This window comes from Pleurodeles waltl, chromosome 4_1, assembly GCF_031143425.1.
Source record: "Pleurodeles waltl isolate 20211129_DDA chromosome 4_1, aPleWal1.hap1.20221129, whole genome shotgun sequence".
NCBI lineage: Eukaryota > Metazoa > Chordata > Amphibia > Caudata > Salamandridae > Pleurodeles > Pleurodeles waltl.
The window spans coordinates 708349545-708370279 of NC_090442.1; the positions used below are offsets into that span (position 1 = coordinate 708349545).

Consider the following 20735-nt stretch of genomic DNA (forward strand, 5'->3'; position numbering starts at 1 on the left):
GGCTGCTGTGTATGTGTCTAAAGTATCTTTATGTTCTGTTGGCATGTGTGAGTGTGGATGTTTGTGTTTCTTGGTGGGCTGGGATGTGATGTGATGGGTAAGGTGGGTGTGTCTGTGTGTGTTGAGGTGGTGTCTGGGGTATGGTGGATGTGGTGGCTTTGTTTGCGGGTGTTGGGGTGGTGTCTGGGGTATGGTGGGAATGGTGGGTCTGTCTGTGTGTGTGGGTGGTGTCTGGGGATATGGGGTGAGTGGTGGCTGGGTCTGTGGGTGTGGAGGTGATGTCTGGGGATATGGTGGAAGTAGTGGCTTTATCAGTGTGTGTTGGGGTGGTGTCTGGAGGTATGGTGGATGTGGTTGTGAATGGGGTGAGTAACTGTTGAGTGCCTGTGTGTTTTGTGGTATTTGTGTTTATGTGTGAGGTGTGTGCATGCATATGTGTGAGTGTGCTTTGGACAGGTATGAGAATAGGGAAATTGGATGGGGAAGAGGATTGTGGTGGGGGGATTATGAGGGATGGAAGGCTGCTGTGAGGGAGGAGGCTAGAGCCTGAAAAGATCTCTGTAGGCCAGACATAGCACTATGAATGCCTCCCAGGTATGCAACTATCTGTTGGAGCTGGGTGCCCTGCACCTGGATTGCATTCACAATGGCCTTCTGGCCCACAGAGATACTCCTCAGGAGTGAGGTCAATAACCTCCTCACTCAGGGCAGCAGAGGTAATAGAGGCAGGGGGTGAGGTACCAGGTGCGAAGGAGATGGCTACCCTCTTGGGGGAGCATGCCCGGCCAGTTGGATGAAGAGCCACAGGGAGGGTGGAGATCGAATGGGGGTGGCGGACAAGGATGTAACAGGAGCAGGTCCTGAGTGTTCCGCCACCACTAGGGAGTATCAACTGTAGGTCGACTCTGAAGATGATGATGTGGAGCCGGTGTCCTCTTTGGCACTCCCCTCACCCTCTGGGCCACTGGGTCCCTCCATGTCTGGTATCTCGTGACCAGAGGTACTGTGGTCAGCTGCTTCCCCACTGATGTCTGCTCTGTCTCCTCCGCTTGCCTTGGATGATGCAGAAATCACAAATACAAATTGGGTCATTCCATGTGCCTCAACACACTTGAACAAAAGCTTTGAACACAAAACATTACCAAAATGTACAGTAGCCCCCAGCCACAAGGTCCTCCAAAGTGCTGCCAACATTTACTACACTACATGCATGCATGCTGCATGAATTGTAAACATTTGCACACAGGAAAATCAGATTCACATACAACTTCAATTACATAAGTGAAGTTGTCCAATCACAATACCCATACATCAAGAAGGAAACCTTGTCACCTTCAATTGTTTGGCTTTTGTAGCCCCTCACCCATTCTAACAGACTCAACACAAGGTCCTGCTATCAGCATATGTATACATACACAATACCACATCATGAGGAATTGTTGAGCAAATAATCCAGCCATGTTGCAGTAGCAAGTACAGTAGCGCGAAGAAGGTGACATTTACATACTCATGTCACACTGTAAAAACTCAACAATAGCTACTTTAAAATATGTACATTGTCTGAATAGTCTCATGGGAGTAGTACTAATGTTGCTTTGCTAGATGACACATCTTGCACTGATATGTACAATGGAGAAAATATGGTCAAAATGTCTGGGACATTTGTCGAGAATTATCCACAGCACAATGAATCAGCTAGGCCTAGGGAAATCAACCTGTCTAGCTTGGTACTGCTGAGCACAACCTTCTGACATTGCATAACTAAAAGCCAATAGTCCATTGTTATGGCTCAGGGAATCTCCATCATCTGAAGAAGACCTTTAACATGGAAAAGGCACATTTTCCATGTTACATCGCTGTACCTTTTTCCCATGCAAACACAGATTCCACTGGATTAGCGTGTACACACTCACATACTACTACAAAACCTTTGCATGTCACTCCCTGATGCATGTCAACAGTCAGGTAATGAACCTACACAACAATTGACATGTGCAAAGCATGTAGCCAAATGACTCAAAATCAATGGCATGGAAATGTACACTGTGAGTAAGTACTGTAGGTCTGCCTGTCATGTCCATCATTGCACCTGCAATTGTCCATGAGAAATTACATGGAGTAACGGCTTAGGGTATGTGTGACCCAATAAACAATGTCCACACACTCCTGTCTGTGGTACCACATGAACTGCATACTCATCATACACAAATATCTTCCAACAGATTTGAGTATGCACACATATGTGATGGAATCAGACATCATCCCATGAAGACAGATAGAACATGTATGAAACAGTAGTGGAAATGGTACTACAAAAGTGCAAGGTACATATGCTAACATGTCAGCAGCAGTACTGTTGCCAACAGTGATGTCACCTAAATCATGTTAATGTACATTCACTACTTACCAAGGGCAAGTATTGCTCACTGACTGCATACAAAGGACAATGTATGCCATGTCACATTTATGATGGCCACTATCACATGGGAGACAGTAATGAGGCACCAGCACTCTTGACACACTAAAAACAAGTGGCCTGTTGGGTACAGATGCAAACATGCTCACTTGAGCAGACAAATGGCTGAGTACAATGATCTATTATCTCATGTTTTTATGCTGGGGCTGATACACTGAAGACAAAGGCCCTCATTATGAACTTGGCATTCGAGCACTGCCATGCCGGCGGTGACGGTATGACCACTGACAACATGGCGGTGCTCGACCGCCATACAATGATGCTAGTAGTGAACTGGCTGCAGCGCAGCCAGTTCACTACCACCCACCCCAAGGCCTGAGTCAACCGCCGTACCGAAGGTAGCTACCTTCGACCCGACGGTCGACCATAGACTGCCAGTGGGATAATGATCCCATTTCCACCAGAGATTTCCTGGTGGGAAACCCCGCCAGGTAATCCCTGGCAGAAAGCATACTGGTGACAGGAATACTCATTCCTGTCACCAGTATGTGACACGCCAGCCCCCCCCCCCCCCACTGCCACAACTCCCAACCACATCCGAACCCTAAATTGAAACCCTACCCTTCCACCCCCAGATCTCCCTGTAGGCCCTTGCCAACCCTCTTCACCATCCCCCACCCCTCCAAATCCATTTAGGGCCCCTCATCCTTCTCTTCCCTCTCGGACAGCACTTACCTTTTCCATGGTGCTGCTCCGGGAGGGAACAGGCTCCCTGAATGCTGCTCCGCTGGCATTGCTTCGTCTCCACACACCGCCACACCTATTATTGCATCATAATAGGTGCGGCGGTCATTGGCAGAAGTAGCGTTGAAGGTGGAGCAGCATCCACCTCCGCCAAAGACCACCAGCATGGCGACTGGCGGCTCTCACTGCCATTAATGGCGGTGAGGCTCCGGACGTCATTATATGGCAGTCATAGGACTGCCAGCACTGGCAGTCCTTCCGCGGTGCTGATCTCGGTGGTCCACTGTTTGGACCGCCAAGATCATAATGAGGGCCAAAGTGCCTGTTGGGTACAAATGAAACCCACACCATGAAACAAAATGAGATGATTGACCCCTGTACTCAGCCATGTGTCTGCCCAAGAGAGTATATTGGTAGTGGACTGTACTCTGTTGTGTGCCTGGTCACTAGGACAACAGGCAAAGAACATCAGCATACAGCAACCACCACACCGACACAATCAACAACTCATCTTGTATATTGTACATGGGCCATCTCCAATAGTCATGGGGGGGTGGCTGCCTCTAACACATCAACTTGGCAATGTAACAGGCAGGAATCTGCCCAGGACTTACCCCCTTGTAGCTGCTTTGCTTCCCTTAAACACCCATCAAGTTAGGGGTAGGCTAGCACGAGTATGCTGGCCATCAGGGGAGTCAAGGTCCGGCATGTGCCACGCCCATGTTGGGACAACAGCCCCAGCTGGACCTCTGCAATCTTCCAGGCCCAGCGTCTCAGGTCCTCCCACCTTTTCTGACATTGGAAGCACTGCCCCAGGATCCGCACATTCCAGGCGATGGCTCTCCAAATCCCTTGCTTCTGATGGGCGTTGATCTGAATGGATGCAATAGACAAATTAGGAGGTCACTATTTAATTTTTTTAATGGTTGACTGGTTGTTTAATACACATCTCGGAAACACCTAGCACAAGCGTTTTGTAATTGGAAACACACTATGTGGTGATATGTATGGGAACACAAATACACACGTTTGGAGTCACCTGCTGACTATCCACAACCCTGGACATGGCCTACACTGACTAAGCAAGCCCACTGACATCATGTAGCCCAGACCTAAGCAACCTGTACTGTGATGTGAGCCACAATGAGACAGGACACACCACTGTGATATTCTGAAGGGAAAACTACTTGTGCATGGTTGTACCGACACCTTTCCATCGAGGCACAATGACTTGCTGCATACGGTTCATACAGGGAACTACCAAGTAACCGACTACACTCTAAGACTTAGGTGACAATAAAAGGGCTAGTATGGGTGTCACTGAAAGCTTCTTCTCTGCGGATGTGTCAACATGTTGTCTAACTAATGGAATCTCATAACACTTCTGTGTGGGTTTGTGTGGTATGTACGGGTATCACAGGAGACACCTGTTACCATATGTGGTACTCAGACAGAGATGACATACAACCTAGCATGGTATGTTTGGTGGGATTGTTTGCATGTTACAAAGCTAGTGATTCACATGTCATGGTTTCCTCTAAATTAACCAACTATCTGCACTGTGTGTTTGTCACTTGTGCACTAGACCTGCACTGTACAAACATGACTTATGGAAAGGTGACAACAGACCTGTGGGAGTAAGGGTCCTCTCATAAGTCATTATCACACACTGACAATGAGGGTCAATAGAAATGAGTACCAGGTCCGGTGGTTACCTCAATCTCCATTCCTAATGTAGTCAATGTAAAAGCATTCAGGCCACATCTTGCTTCTGAAGACTCATTTTGGCCACATCCAAGGATCTGAAGGTCTACAATGAGTGGGCCTGGTGCCTCAGTTGCATAGTCACAGTTACTGTGCACTAGCCTGCCCCATACTGTGAAAAGGTTTTGACAGGCCTTGCCCTCTGCAGGCTGAGCATACAGAACCCTCATGAACATCATATTTCTGTCACTTTCATGCATGACATTACATCCTGTGGCCATCCAATAAATGAGCTCAGTGTTGTTGTTGCATTCTGAAGGGCTCCATGAGATTTACTTTGTTGTCATACCACAGTTTACCAAGGCTAGATCTGCGGTGAATGATCAGTGGGACTTTACACATTGCTACCAACATCCTCAACTGACTCAAACAGTATACATACACATCTCATGCTGTAATGCCAATATATTTACTGTGTCATTCACCATCATCAGATCATCACATGTATCATTGTTTGTCTGTAAAGTTCACTTGCATAGACATATGAAGGCAAAACAAGGAGGATCTAGGGCTTATCACACATCACACAAAACAATGGTCATTTGAAATACACAGAGTACAGGGCTGCACACTCCACAACCTGTACATCCTATGTATAAACCACAGATTGTGACAACAGGCACCTAAATAACTCACTGGGACTCAGAGTCACATTGTAGGTTATGAGGAAGGAAAGGGTCATGTTGAACAGAGTCAAATATACCAATGAGGTAGGTACCTGCTCCTCTGGTGAGCCATAGAGCTGGCCATACAGGGCAAAGAAACTCTTCCACCAGCCTCTCCATCTCCTCTGGGGAGAAGGCAGGGGCCCTTTCACATGCTTTGCCTGGGATGATTGCTCTCAGAGGTGGCACACAGAGGCTGACGTGGTGGAAGTGTTGATGGCAGTGAGTAATTTTCCAAAACGCCACATGCATGTCATGTATCAAGTCATACCAGTCAACAGCCACAGCCATTGGCCCGCGACTGTCACAGTCAATACCATTAGCCTATGCCTGTGACCGCAATGGTTGAAAACGCCCACCGGGCTGTTGACTTATGCAGGCGAAGGCAGTTTCCTAAAGTCCAATGAACGAGGTCAGGCATCTGCCATTTCAGCGCTTGAAACTACAGTTTTGCAGACTGTAAAATGTGTCAGAGCATGTATAAATGTGCACTCCTACACAATCATCAGTGTAGTGTGTTTCTGGTCATAGATGCCATATTACCAGAGTGCACTGTAATCCTCCTTTACAATATCAAGGGGCACAAGAGAAGCAGATGGGTGTGTTATATGTGCATATATGTTGTAGACACATGTCTAGACAACCATGGGGATCATAGCTGGACCTTGAGTAGCAGACTGTTTTGATGTGTAATGGGTGTAATGTATTTTCTGTCAGTAATATTTTGCCACATGACTTTGTTGTCACTCATCAGATATGTTGGTCTGGGCACAGTGACTAATGCTTCAAATCATCTGATTCCACAATTAGGTACCCTGGTAGAGGGAGGTGGTGACAACCTCCAGTCTACTGTCCATAACCAGACCCTGAGACCATGGAAGAACATAGCATGATAAAACAGTTCTGTGTGAATACGCAAACAACCCTGGATTTCTGTCATCAGTTTGAGCTAGATCTCATGCCTGAGAACACTAATCTGACATATATACCACCCATTGTGAGACTCAAGGCAGTACTGGCCAAAGGGTCATTTCAATATACAGTGGCTATATTTGGCAGTATGTCAAGACCAGTGTTCAGTGGTGTGTTAAAAAATGTGCTATCAGCAATGCTGAAACACATTGACAGCTAAATAAGGTTCCCCAGATGTGAGGATTTAGCAAATGTAAATGTTGACTTTTATGGATCTAGCTGCCTCCCACATGTGGTGGGAGCCATTGGGGCACACATATTGCATTAGTGCCACCACATGCAAGTGAGCAAGTCAATTGCAACAGGAAGAACTTCCATTCTATTAACATGCAAGTTGTCTGCTTGCCAGATTTGAACATTTCTAAAGTCTGTGCCTGGTTCCCAGGTTCAGCCCATGATTCATTTGTAATGCGGAACAGCTCCATGCTCCGGCAGATGTCACAACTGCAACCAGAGAGGGCCTGGCTTGTTGGTAAGTAACATCTGTCCTAACTTTGTGTGTGCAATGTCTGGTGCTATAATCAGGAAGTGTGTGACTCATTGTAACACTTATGTCTCAATACAAAACAGGAGACTCAGCATATCCCAACAGTCCTTGGTTGTTAACACCGCTGAGGAAATTAATTAAGCCAGGGGAAGTCTGCTTCAATGAGGCCCATGGAAGAACACAGTGGCCAGTGGAGCAGGCTTTTGGACTCGTGAAGGCCAGATTTTGCTGTCTGGCCAAGACTGGGGGAAGCCCTCCTCTACTCACCCGGGAAGGTGTTTGAAATCACTGTGGCCAGATGCATGCTCCATAACATCACCATGCACAGGAACACCCCTTACATGCCAGAGGATGGGAGCCTAAGGTGCCACTGGGTGAGAATTCTGAAATGCCAAATGATGCTAGTGGTGAAGAGGAAGGAGCTGATTTACACTCTCATGAGTGTATGTATGTCATGAGATGTCATGACTTTGACTGTGCAATGAACACTTGTTATGATGATGTAAGGACTATAATTGTAGTACATTAGGAAGGTGAAGCTCTGGCTAAATTTGGCTGTTTGTTGCGGAAGCTTTTGACACAATCACACTTTGGTAATGTTGCTTTGTTTGTTTCACATTTTTTTAATGGACTGCTGGGACATAGAAAGTGAACATGGATTGTTCCTGGGAATGTATGAACTGTATGTAGCTGTTGTAGTGTTTCATCATGGTAGGCCAAAGTGCCTATGGCACATCACTGACATTTGTTTGTGCCATACCACTAGATGCAGATGCACTGGATTGTAATGACCCTGTGATAAGGAACTGTTGTACTGCCATCTGTCTGAATCTTGCATGTTATGATGTTGGTATCCTTTTGTGAGGTATGCAGCATGGCTCCATCTGATGACATCAACCAAATTAATTTTGCCTATTCTACAGGACAATGTATGATATATCCCTCCATTCCATGTTCTGGAGGTCCGTCCTGTAATGTTGGTCATATACACAGTATGATTACAACCTGTATGATTTCCTATGTTTCTGACATCTTGACTGCCTAAGATTTTGACAATGTAATAAAAGAAACCTTGGACAAGATACTTGCATGTATGTGTTGGTGTGGCATGGTTGTGAACCAAAGGTAAACATTTTGTACATGCAACATATCCCTGCTTCCACAAGAAGCTTGTTTTTTCAGTGTATGGTTCACATGTTCTTACATATCTACACTGCTATGTGTGACATTTAAGACAGCAGACAATGAGTTTGTGACTGTTTAATTTATTATAGTGCAAAGGGTGAAAACAAATGTGAGAAAAAGTGATAAAACTGAAAAGAGAAGTTGTCAGTCATGGTGAATGAAATCATAGGAATAGATGCCACGGTATTGGAAGTCCAAAGTCCAGAGCACTCATCCCATCAGAAATGGAACTGGGTTCAGGATCAGTCCGCAGAGTGAATGTGTGACACACAAAGGAGGACACTGACAATGATGTTTCTTGCTGGCAGTGGTGGGTGTCTTGCCATCCGCACTTCCTGGATTCTTACATGGATGTCCCCGCATGCGAGGGACGGGGGGTTCAGCTGCTGCAGAGGTGCCTGAGGCTGATTAGTCCTCTGGCAGGGCCTCCCTTTCTGTGGCTGCCACAGATGTACTTGTGCGTGATGTGCTGGGCCCACAGGAATGGTGGATGTTGGTTTCAAAGCCCTGTTTAGGGTTGTGTGGATGTCCCTCAGCACCTCTGTTAGGGGGCCATGTGTGCATTATGGGCATCCATTTGTTGGATGTGGGCCCTCTGCAGCTGCTTGATTTCCCAGAGTTCGGTTAGCACCTGGCCCATCACGCCTTGGGGCTCATGATAGACCCTCAAGACTTGGCTGATTTTATCCTGGTCAGGAGCAGGCCTAGTGGCCTCACTTCGCTGGCCCAGAGCATGCCTCCCACGTACCCTTCCCCCTACAAGCCTGTGTCCTTGGCACAATGTACCCTCTCCAGAGGTGGGTTGGGAGTCTGGTCACTGGACACTGTCTGGGGAGGTGCTGTGCCAGCTCGACTTGTTGAGAAATAAAATACATTGCTGTTGGTTGAAATGTGTAATCTACATCCAAAGGTTTTGTGTCACAGTCAGTAGAGAGCTTGGATAATCTTAAGGGGTATATTAGCTGACTGTGCAATGTTACCATGGTATTGAAGTTGTTGATCTGACGTGTGAAGCTTGCAGAAACAATCAGACTCAAGCAGCTCATTAGATGTGCTGATCAGGTGTAGGTGTAGGCATGTCACTTGCTGGCTCCCAAAAATACACAAATGCTAAACTCCCATGGGAGGGTATGACATTAGAAAGGTGGCACACACATGTGTTTGGTCGCGTACAGAATGGCCTGTTGGTTTGAGTTACAGAAACAGGGCCTTCTGGTAGTTGTAGGCATGTCATTCTCTCAACTTCCCAACACTTCACAAATGTTTATTTTTACAAATCTGTTGGTACACTGCAGTTAGGTGAGGCTATACATTTACATGTTGACATATTACTGGCAGAATCTTTTGATGATGACACAGTTACAGGCTCCATTCCAATATATTGAATGTAATGAGGAATGTTGCATGTGATGCTCTGTAGGACAATACACATTGACAAGCTTACATCTCTGCTACTCTGGGTGTTGCATGTTGGGAAGTAGTTGAACAACCCAGTGGCAAAATGTGAAATGTGAATATACAGGATAATAAGGATTTGTGACAGATTTATTGGTGTGACATACCAGACTCCGCTCTCCCAGCAATTCCTGTCAAGCCCTCTGGATGCAGGATCGCCAAGACCTTCTCCCAGGGAAAGAGTTGTAACGGGGCACTGGGAGGACCACCACCAGGCTTCAGGGACTCCATGTGTTGCCTGGAGGACAGGGAATGCACCCTCCTCCTTAGGTCATTTCACCTCTTCCTTATGCCCTCCTTTGTGCGCAGAGTGGTGCCTACAGCATTCACTCAGTCAACAATCCTTTGCCACATTTCCTTTTTCCCACTTTGAGGAGTGTTCTGGACTTGGGCTCCAAACAATTGTGGCTCTGCTCTTATACTTTCATCCACAATGACTCTCAACTCATCTTCTTAAAAATGGGGATTTTTGGGACGTGACATGGATGTAAATTACAGTGGGTGACGGACTTACTTAACAGGGAAGGTGAAATAGGGTGTGCAAGGTGGGACATGGGATTGTGAGTCTGTCTGTGGTAGGCAGTAGTGGTCTCTGGTGTCTGTTTTGCCATGCTGCAGTGGAGAGGCAAAGGATCATAGTCTGGGAAGGGGCGTGTTTTATATTGTAATTTGCAGGTGTGTCCACTGGGCCAATGTAGGTCAGCTGTGTTGTTTTTTAATCAATCCAATGGGAACTTGTCTTTTGCTTCGCTGAATGTGCACCAAGGCGACCGACCGATGTGAGCTGACTCCTGCAAGGGGACCGCCACGCCAACTGTATTTTTGTAATGGGCTTGTCGGTTCCATGTGGCCATGACAGCGACGAGTGTGCAGCGGCAAGGTTGCTGGATGCCGCATAGCGGTAGGGTGCTATTTGTCTTGGCGGTCGGCAGTTCAGCCTGCATACATCACAATACGGTGGTCTGGAGACCGCCAGTGCAGTAGTCTTCTTAGGACTGCCAACACAGGCGAAGCTTAAGTTTACTCAAGATCATCCCTGCAACCAAATATAAATATGACCATACTGTTGGCATTCAAATTGAGCCACTTTACACACTTACACCTATGGTCTGAATGTTCCCAGCGTATGCTGCAAAGTAGAAATTTAAGTGACTATTAAATACATCCAAAATAATGGCGGACAATTTATGTTGTGAAGGCGATCTTGCAAATTATTAGTACATATAGGTTTTTTTACCATACAGATTTATGTGGGGACTTAAACCAGGTCGCCTGGTGATATGAAGGGCATGTATTTTTTATAATCTGAATATTAAAAACACTTATGGGTTAGTACCATTCACTCATAATTCCTTTCCTTTCTCTAGTATTAAATGTGATCTATGCTTTCTATACTGTTCATCTCACTCCTGAACTGCCTCTCTAGTTGGAGTTGAATGTTGGTGTCATGTCAATATGTATTTAGTATTGTTCAATCATCTTGCCTGGAGAGTTAACATGAAAGTTAAACGTTGGTGAACATCACTAAAGTACTTTTCCGGTTGGTGGGCTGGGTTATCCCTAACCTTTCTATTTATTTTTAGGTTGGACGTAAGCCAAGACCTTTTGATTTTACTAAAACTATGTGTATAATATACATACATAAAGGGGATTTAAGCTACCTCTTTTCATCCATTGGTCTGTTCTTGTGTCATTCACATTTTGCTTCCACCCACTACAGCATATAACATGGGGCAATGTGTCAGCCTACTTCACCCAATGGCTAACTTCACTTTTAGTTACTGCTTTTACCACTTTCACAAGGAGTACATTCACATACAAGGTACTTCCTTTCACTGCTAGTGTTTTTATTTTTACCTTATTATGATTATAACTTTAGTTTTGCCTTTGTTGGTAGAGCCTGTTTGATAGCAGGATGTGCACTACCAGATGAGAGCTCAGGGCACACTCCAGCTTTATCAGTCCTGTTTCTTGCCAATCCTGTGGTAAATTCATTTTGAAGTGCCCTTTATTTTTCTGATGTTTTATTTTTCACATCATACCAGCAGCTCACATTATTGTGAAATATAAGCTCATGAGGGTGCTCTATCTTTGCAACCCTTTGTCTTTCTACACACACAGTAGTTCCCTTCAGTGTCAGGGAATACTATGGCAATGTGTGCTTTTTGAGACCAAAACAACATGCTTGCCTTTAGCCAATGTTTTTGTTTAGATTGATGAGGGCCTAGTACTTCTCAAACAATAAAGCTTTGCAAAAAATATCTCAAAACAAATCAAAAATTGTCAAAAGGCCGTCAGCCAATGCCAGACCTATAGGCTTTGCCACTGCTTGTTTTAAAGTTTTTATTGGTTTTCAAACAATAACATACCATGAAGCAGTTACGTTACTCCACTGCTCATATAAGGGCAGTGGGTGCTCCCTATAATCTAGCAATATTGCGCATGCCTACAACAATGCCCATTTTATAGAACACCTTTTGATACCGGATGACTGTATTTCCTAGATAAGTCCTGGAAGCTTTAGTCATCTTGATGCTGTTTGGGGTAAGATTATAGCAGAATTATTTTAGATATGACACACACGTACCTTCCTCTGGTATTGCTTACTGTTTTCAGGACCTTGTCGTGTCCCAAATAACAGTCCGATATCCTTCAGCATGGCAGGTTGAAAGCTTATAGGTTATGTGTGGGATTGTTGCAAATGTATCCCAAGTCTGTAATTACAATCTTCCAGGAATCTCAACAGCGCAATTAATCTGCTCACATCGAATTTTCCTTTTAATATCTTATCTTTGTGCACTTTTAATGGATTTTATCGCTTTCGTTACCTTCTGTTACAAGTAATTCAAATACTCGCATAAGTAGATAGGTGTCGAGGATGCTGAAGAAAGTGAGGCTGATGATGAAGAGGAGCAATGCAAAATGTTTTATTCAGCTATTAAAGCTTGATATCGATGCTGTGCTGTGATACAGATGGAAGCAGGGCTAAGGTACTGACTGCTAAGAAAGTCCATGCCAGTGGGTTGCAAAGGTGTCCAATCAGATCATGGCATTGAGTAACTTGCTGACACCCTTGCTACTCACAGGATTGGAAAATACTGTTGTGTACACGTTTTACAATAAAATGCTAGGAATAAGTGTAAGAATTTACCAAACTCATCTCTGTACGTATGCAGAAAGCCACATTCTTAATTTCTTCTTAACAGGGCAAAGCAATGACGTGGACCAGAGAACAAGGAAGAGCACGACTGGTCCCCTAGACAGTGAAAACGAAGAAAATAGCCTGGTCTTGGAAGGTAAAAAAACAGTTTTGTGATATCCATCTCATTTGTTCTTTGTATTCAAAGGTATTTAATGATCCATTAACTCTTGAGATTTGAATACCATAACCTACCAACTAGAAAACTGGCTACCATAACATATACTGTCTTTGTCACTTCTTTATGTAAGTACCATTGATTGACAATGCATTGTAACAAGTATGTTTTCAGCAATATGCCAACAGCACATATGCGAGATGTGGGTACATGATGAAGCAAAAAGACGAACAAAGAGTCATTCTTCAAAGGAATAGAAAATAATTAGCAAATCGAATATTCTCTCAATTGTGCCCATTTGGCATTAAAAGAATCAATGCTCAAAAACATAATTTTCCAAAAAACTGTGCATCCACTGATCCTTTCTTCTCACCAACATCCCCTAGTAACCACACAATTGAAAAGTTACAGATTTTGCAATATTGGCCACTTTTTTTAAAAGCCCAGAAATTTAATTTTGGGCAAAAACGCTAAGTTGTTTAGCAATTGAGCTCAGTTGTAAAAACACATATCCCAAGCAGATCCCACATTTCCCACTGAAGGATGGACTGATATGCCAATTTGCCAAATGATTGAACACCCCTAGTAGCCCCCATTTCTCATCTCTCCATGGATCTACTTCAAGATAGATAGCCCATGTCGCCTTCGAAATCCTTTACCCCAAACAGCTGCATATCTCCATGCCACACTTTCAGTAAATTTGGGCAAATTTAACATTTTTTCTCTAACTATCAAGGATGAAGAAAATACAATCTCTTCAGCAGGCTTTCTAGTGACTTTCCCTGAAAATTGAAAACATGCTAATAGAGGTAACATGAATTTTATATTCTCTCCTTTGAGTAAGTCACTGAAGACCCATACTTTATCACTTTTAACTCGGCATTAACAGAAAATATTCAGTTACTTGAAGAAAATTCTAACATTGGAGAGAGCAATCCGCTGGTGGAATTTTCTTCAATTTATCTTTCCTAACATAAAGGTAATTCCACTTGTGGAATCAACTCCAATTTCACTATTTCCTTCAAATGAAGATTTCCTACCCAGGTCAAAATTAGCCCTTGACTTCCACAACCACTATTTTATTTTAGAACCCCCTTCAACGAGGAAATTCTTCAGACATATAGGGGGTCATTACAACCCTGGCGGACGGTGTTAAAGCGGCGGTAAGACCGCCAACAGGCTGGCGGTCTTTTTTTGAGGATTATGACCATGGCGGTTACCGCCATGGTCATCCACCGCTTCTCCGTTCCGCCCGCCGGGGCAGAGACGACTGCCGGGCTGGATACCTGGGTCTCCAGCCCGGCAGCCGTGACAATACCGCCGCCGGTATTTTGACCCGGCTTACCGCCGTGGATTTCCAGCGGTAGGAACCACCATAAAATCCATGGCGGTAAGCACTATCAGTGCCAGGGAATTCCTTCCTTGGCACTGATAGGGGTCTCCTCCACCCCCCACCCTCACCCCAACTCCCTCCCCTACACCCCCCACCACTCCTGCCACCCCCCAAAGGAGGCAGGACCCCCCTCCCCACCCCGACCCCCCACATTACCTTACACATACACACCCGACACGCACGCAGGCACCACCAACACACATACACGCACACACACTGACATACATGCCAACATCCACACACACAGTCAGACACGCACACCCACACCCACATATAAACATACACGTGCACATCCATACAGACATACCTACAGACGTACACGCACTCATTCCCAATCACACAACACCCCCGCAAGCATACACGCACTCACACACCCCCTCCACATACACCCACGCACACCCCCATGCACCCACACAACACACAACACCCCCCACCCCCCTCCCCTAACAGACGATCGACTTACCTGTTCTGTCGATCCTCCGGGAGGGGACGGGAGCCATGGGGGCAGCTCCGCCGACACCACACCGCCAACAGAACACCGCCGCGGCGAATCACAGGACGTGATTCGCTGGGCGGTGTTCTGTTGGCGTGGCAACCTCCACTTCCACTTCCACTTCCCCGCCGCCCGTCACTATGGCTGTTGGCGGCTCTCCGTCGGAAAAACGACGTAGAGCTGCCAACAGTCATAATACGCAGAGCGGAAAACCGCCACCACTGGCGGTCTTCAGCACGGCGGTCCCTCGTAGGTCTTGTGAAAAGACCGCCGAGGTTGTAATGACCCCCTAAATGCAGTTTTATTTTTACATTAAAAAAAACTATTTCAAAACCAGAATATCATAATGTCAACGGTGCTTCTGCATTGTGAGAGCGCAGTGCAAAGTGACAAGGTGAAAAAAGTGCACTAGTGTAATCCTTATCTATTTGCCTTAAACGCACAGCAGCTTCTGTCTGAGAAAGCTTCCAGATCTGATTATACATAGCATAGAAGAATCTTTTAGAGCATGTCTTCCTAGGACCTAGCAAAAAGTCCTGCAGACTATATCATCAGAAAGAGTGTTAAGATGTTCTTTAACTGCGGATAACGTGTTATACTGTATCCATTGTTGGCACAGTTTACCCACATTGCATGTTGTAACCATACCAGTGTGTTGACCTAAGATGAATCGGGGTCTGGCTGGCTAATCTTGAAATCCCATGAGGAATTAAAAAAACATGCCTGGCATCCATTGGTGTCTATTGGCCAAATCAACCACCCGCTGGGACTGGAAAGTGAAGAGTTATAGGTACAAGCCTGAACCTTTGCATTTAGCTGTTCCTCAGTGACATTCAGGAATTGCCAATCATTAAACTTTGCGGTGTGGTGACACTGAGCGTGTTCATTTGTTTTATTTTTGCCTTCCCCAGACAGGATGTCTGTTGAATGGTGTAACTTAAAAATATAATTTGCACAGGAACCAGGCATGCTCTAAATAGAGATTCCCTACCCTGTATTTGCCAATTTTGTGTACCTCATACAGTACAATGTTCTTCCAGTATTCGTAACCTCCAACTGCAAGGTGGGATACAAAGGAATCTGAATAAATCAGCTTTGTATCAGTTAGCAAAATTTTCATAATTTTTGAAGGAGGTAATTTGAAATAGTATGACTCTGGATGTTTTATGTCGTGCCCAGAAAAATAAGTACATCTATCTGAATAACATTTTGGGCTCCCCACAGGTGGTATTGAGCAGTGTTCCCACTGTGTGTAGTTAAGTATTGGTCTGTGTCTAGTGGCACAGTGCAGGTAGTAATGTCCCCAATTATTATAGCAGAACATTTCCCCATAATTCATTGTATGTCTATATACATCATCACTTTCAAATACTGACTAGTCCTTCATTTCAGTTAACATAGAACTGTCTGGGCATCCCAATCATCAGATACAACATCAGGTGTAATTACATCAGTCATAGAAATTTTGAAGACATATGGAATTTGACTGACCTCAATAGCCCTGTATATATCAAATGGAACATTGTCCCACACAATACAATCAGGAATTGGTACAGCCAAAATGTTCACAAGGGAAAAGTCTCTTCAGACCTCAGAGTGAGGAAAGATATGGAGTTAAGACCTCATCCACAGGTGCAACAGAGGAGCATTCAGGAAGGAAATGACCAATTATGAGCAAAAAGAAAACAGTCAAGAAACCAATCCATAGAAACAATGCAAAAAATGTCAAGCAGAACCATAAATAGTCCCCTGGGTGAATTAAATAGTTATTTTTAAGCCATAGGTACAGCTTACATGTCTTTGAAAAAATTTCAATCACTGGAGTGGATGAGTCTGAAGAAAAGTCATCAATGTCGATAAAATAACCAGAGGCAGTCTCTGTAAATGCAGGAGCAGGTGCATTACCGGTGGATAGATCCACTTCGCGTGGAGGCTCATAGTAGACGGTGTCGTCAGTCTGTGTTGTGTTGGTGTAGAAAACAGCCAAATCCTGGACAGGTGTTGTTGTTGAAGTGGTAACTGGAATCAGCAAGAGCTCATTTTCCGCCCTACCCACGGTCGAGGAGGTACTTGTAGCATCGTTGGACATTGTTGTGTAGTCTGAAGTAGTGCTGTTGTTTCTACTTTGAAGAGGTATGCCTTGTTGGGCAGTGAGAGGGGACCGGGGACTACCCAGGGGACCTCTGGGTCTACTGTGCAGAATCAGCCACATGGTGAAGTTTGACGTTGTCAATGGAAATGAATTTGTTTCCTTTAGAACCAGGCAGCAGTGGTAGGATGGCAGTTCTGGTACCTTGTACTCCCAGGACTGGAACTGGTGCTCTGTAAGATGGGCTGAATTCCTTCTTCTCAGCGATCTTCTCATGAACCAGATCCCCGACTTTAGCGATCCAGCCAGTGGAAGATGTTGGTAAATCCCTTATTCCTAAAGTGGCAGCACTGGCAGATGATTTATCATCACAAAATTGTGGAAGCTCCTGTAAAATAGTGAGACATTCAATTATGTCAAAAGGTGTGTCTGCTGCCACCAAACCAGGGCCATCAAGATCTGGGACATACATAGGTATCCCAAAGAGAACCTCATAGGGAGTGCATACCCCTAAGGACCACCTTGGCAGATTATTCAGTGCTCTCTGGACCCTGTATAGATGATGGAACCAACTACTGCCAGAACCTAATACTCTACCTGTTAAGGAGTGCTTTAGGTCATGGTTCACCTCTCCACGACCAAATTTCCCTCGGGATGGTATGGTGAGGAGTAATGGAGTTCAACACCCATCGTCCCCCATTGCGTTCCTGAATGCCTTAGAGGCAAATGCAGGGTCCTGGTCCGAATGGAATGCTGTAAGCGCATATGTACTTATAAAGATTAGCAAGTCTTTCATAACAGTTCGAGTGCTAGCCGACCGCTGAGGCCATACCCACGGAATCTAGAACAAGAATCTACAGCAACTAAGATGTATTTGTATGCACCATCAGGTTGGAGTGGACCGCAATGGTCCAGATACACACATTGTAGATGTCTGCAGTGGGCGTTTGATGTTTGAGCCCTTAATTTGCTGGCAAATGTCACAACAAAGGACGTGCTGTTTTGTCTGTTTGTATAGACCTGGCCACCAGAAGCATTTCTGTAAGAATGTTCCTGTGGCCGAAATATCAGCATGAGCAGAAGCGCCACCCTCATGCACTGCTTTTATTAGATCTCATCTCTGGTCTTGGTTGGGGATCGCTCGATCTCCAACTCCAGGAATGGTTGCATATGCAACATTCTGTGCACTGATGTGGTAAGAGTATTTTGCAGGGTACGTTTTTGGAAGGGACTTGCCTTCAGCCGAAGCTTTCACGGTAGTCAAACTTTCATTATCCAATCTCATCTGAGAACGAGCCACTGCAGCCACAGAAGCCATTGCTACTGCAGATTTGGCTGCTTCATCAGCCAAAGTGTTGCCGATAACGTGTACTCATACTCCTACACATTGGTGGCCCAATGTATGTATTACATGGACACAAGGTAGCTCATCCTTAAGATCAGCCACCTCCCCACGGAGTTCTGTGTTTTATGGTGTTCACTTTGGAAGCTCTAAACCTGTTCAATTGCCAATGATTAAGATAATCATTGTAAGACTGGACGCAGTAGTATGAGTCTCAGACATTTAAAGTCAGAAATCCTGGCTCTGTATGTTCTAATATAAGGGCTTTGAGTTCAGCCAGCTGAGCTGTGCAGACCTGTAAGGTCTGTGTGCAGGTATTGTGAGGGTGGAAGATTCCATCCTTCATCACTCCCCTCACAGCTGCGCAAGCGGCTGAGTATTGATGTTTGGTACCTACAGCTGCTTGTGCTGAACCATCAGTGTAAATGACAGTATGGTATCTATCAAGTGGCAAAATATCTAGAGGAGTGGGGTACTCCTGTTCGTATTGGAGAAATTCTTGTATATGTGGATCAAAGATGTAATCAACATCAGTGGCAGTCAGGGAGGTTGCTCACTGAGTCCAGCCTGGATGTAATGCTTTAGCGTTTGGAACGCTTGCTTTGGTGACAGCCTCTAAGGCTGGCACCGGGGTAACGACAATGATCCATTTCCCTTGGGCAAGTGGCCTCTACTTAATGACAGCCATCTGAACTTCAGTTGAGGTGCAAAACGTTGTTCTGCATTTGAGTATAAATGTGATTTATATGCTGTGGGCACTGTGTCGCCTTCGTTAAAGGTGACATAAGTGAACCCACTGGCACCAGCAATTATTCTGATGACCAAATTTGTTTTGTTGTCACGTGTGTGCAATTGTTTTGCTTCTAGCATGTCCTGTTGCAATGCCCTAAGGATGCGTGTGTGTTTATCTGTCCAGTGTCTGCTAGAAACATCAGGGCGTATTAAGTCATAAAGTGGCTTCATACATTGTGCATAATCAGGAATGTATGTTCTGCCAAAATTGAAGAAACCAAGTAAAGACGGTAGTTTCTTGAGAGTGTTAGGTGGGTGGAGTTGAGCCCATTTTTCCAGAAAGTGTTGAGCCAAGCTCTTCCCCTCGTTTGATAGCTCGTATCCCAGGAACAACATGCTGAGAAAGGCTATTTTAGTTTTTCTAAAATTAAATTTGTAGCCGAAGGCTGCGAATCCTAAAACGATCTGATCAACCCTGGCAAGATGAATGTTGAGGTCATCATCTGTGAGATAAATATCATCCACATAAGAAAACACCTCGGGATCAATATCATGCAATATGGATGTTAATCGGGCTGTAGCCTTGGGGCAAACAGCAGAAGCGTTTCTGTGATCCAAATGAGAATGCACTCAGGTCCCGACTTTCATGTGCTCTGTTCTGGCAGAAAAACCTGTTGGAAATATCCAAAGTTGTTTTGTATGTTTTACACACTAGATTGTTAATTAGTGCTGTGCAATGTGAATTTTGTATAGCACATGTACGTGTATGACTGTTTAAGTGTCTGTAATCTAAGACTATTCTATAAGATTGGTCGGGTTTTGCTACTGGGAATAACGGGTTATTCATTGCAGAGACGCAGGGCTCAATTACTCCCTGGTACTCGAGCTGAGTGAGGATATCCATCACTGGAGCTTTTGCTTCATGTTTAACAGGATATTGTGGCTGAGGTTGGGGTGTAGACCTGATACCTATTACATGGCAAGGAGAATCCTTGTCCCAACCTATATGATTGCGGTACAATGCAGGTGCCTGCGATAAAGCCTAAGTGACAACGTTTTACCGCCTTCGGAACAAGACCAGAGAAAGAAGGCAAAATGACATGTTCCCTATGTGGGAGCTTACAGACATTCTCGGATGGCCAGTTCTTTTCAGCCAGCAGGATGTCACAACTAAGTTCATCCCAAACTATCACACCAATGGTGCACGCTACGTCTCCCTTAGATATTTAATCATAGACCCTGTCGGGTGCGAGTACGTGCCCGTTAGCAGTATCAACTGCAATGAAATCGCTAGTTGCTGTCGCATCCAGAAGATCTTTCAGACTCTGGCGACATATCATGACCTCTGCTGCACTGTCTGACAGTGTCACTGCCCACGTCTTGTTCTTCAGCAATGTTCTCAAGGGTACTGGCATTTCTAATTGACAGTGCTGCCGCCTTTTTCTTTTTAAACGGTGTCTTTTGTTGTGGGTACTTCTCTTCTTTTTTGTGTGAAGACTGTGGTGAGTCTTTCTTCTGTTTCACTTATTCAGGACATCGATCAGGACAGCCCCCTCTCTCGCTACATCTATCCAGTGCGTCCTGAAAGGAACAAGAGGGATGTGAATCAGAATATCTTTCAGGAGCTTTTACATTTTCTCTATTTCTGACAGAATATCTCCTATCAGAGTTCTCCGGATGT

The 20735-nt window shown here is 45.0% G+C and overlaps 1 protein-coding gene across 1 annotated transcript in view; it reads left to right on the forward strand.

The window, feature by feature from the left end:
- LOC138288565 (uncharacterized) overlaps nucleotides 1-20735 on the forward strand; it is a 201656-nt gene that overhangs the window by 35759 nt on the left and 145162 nt on the right. Inside the window, exon 3 of the mRNA XM_069230081.1 lies at nucleotides 12895-12984. Within this exon, the coding sequence (XP_069086182.1) occupies nucleotides 12895-12984 (90 nt within the window). The remainder of the gene's footprint in view (nucleotides 1-12894; nucleotides 12985-20735) is intronic.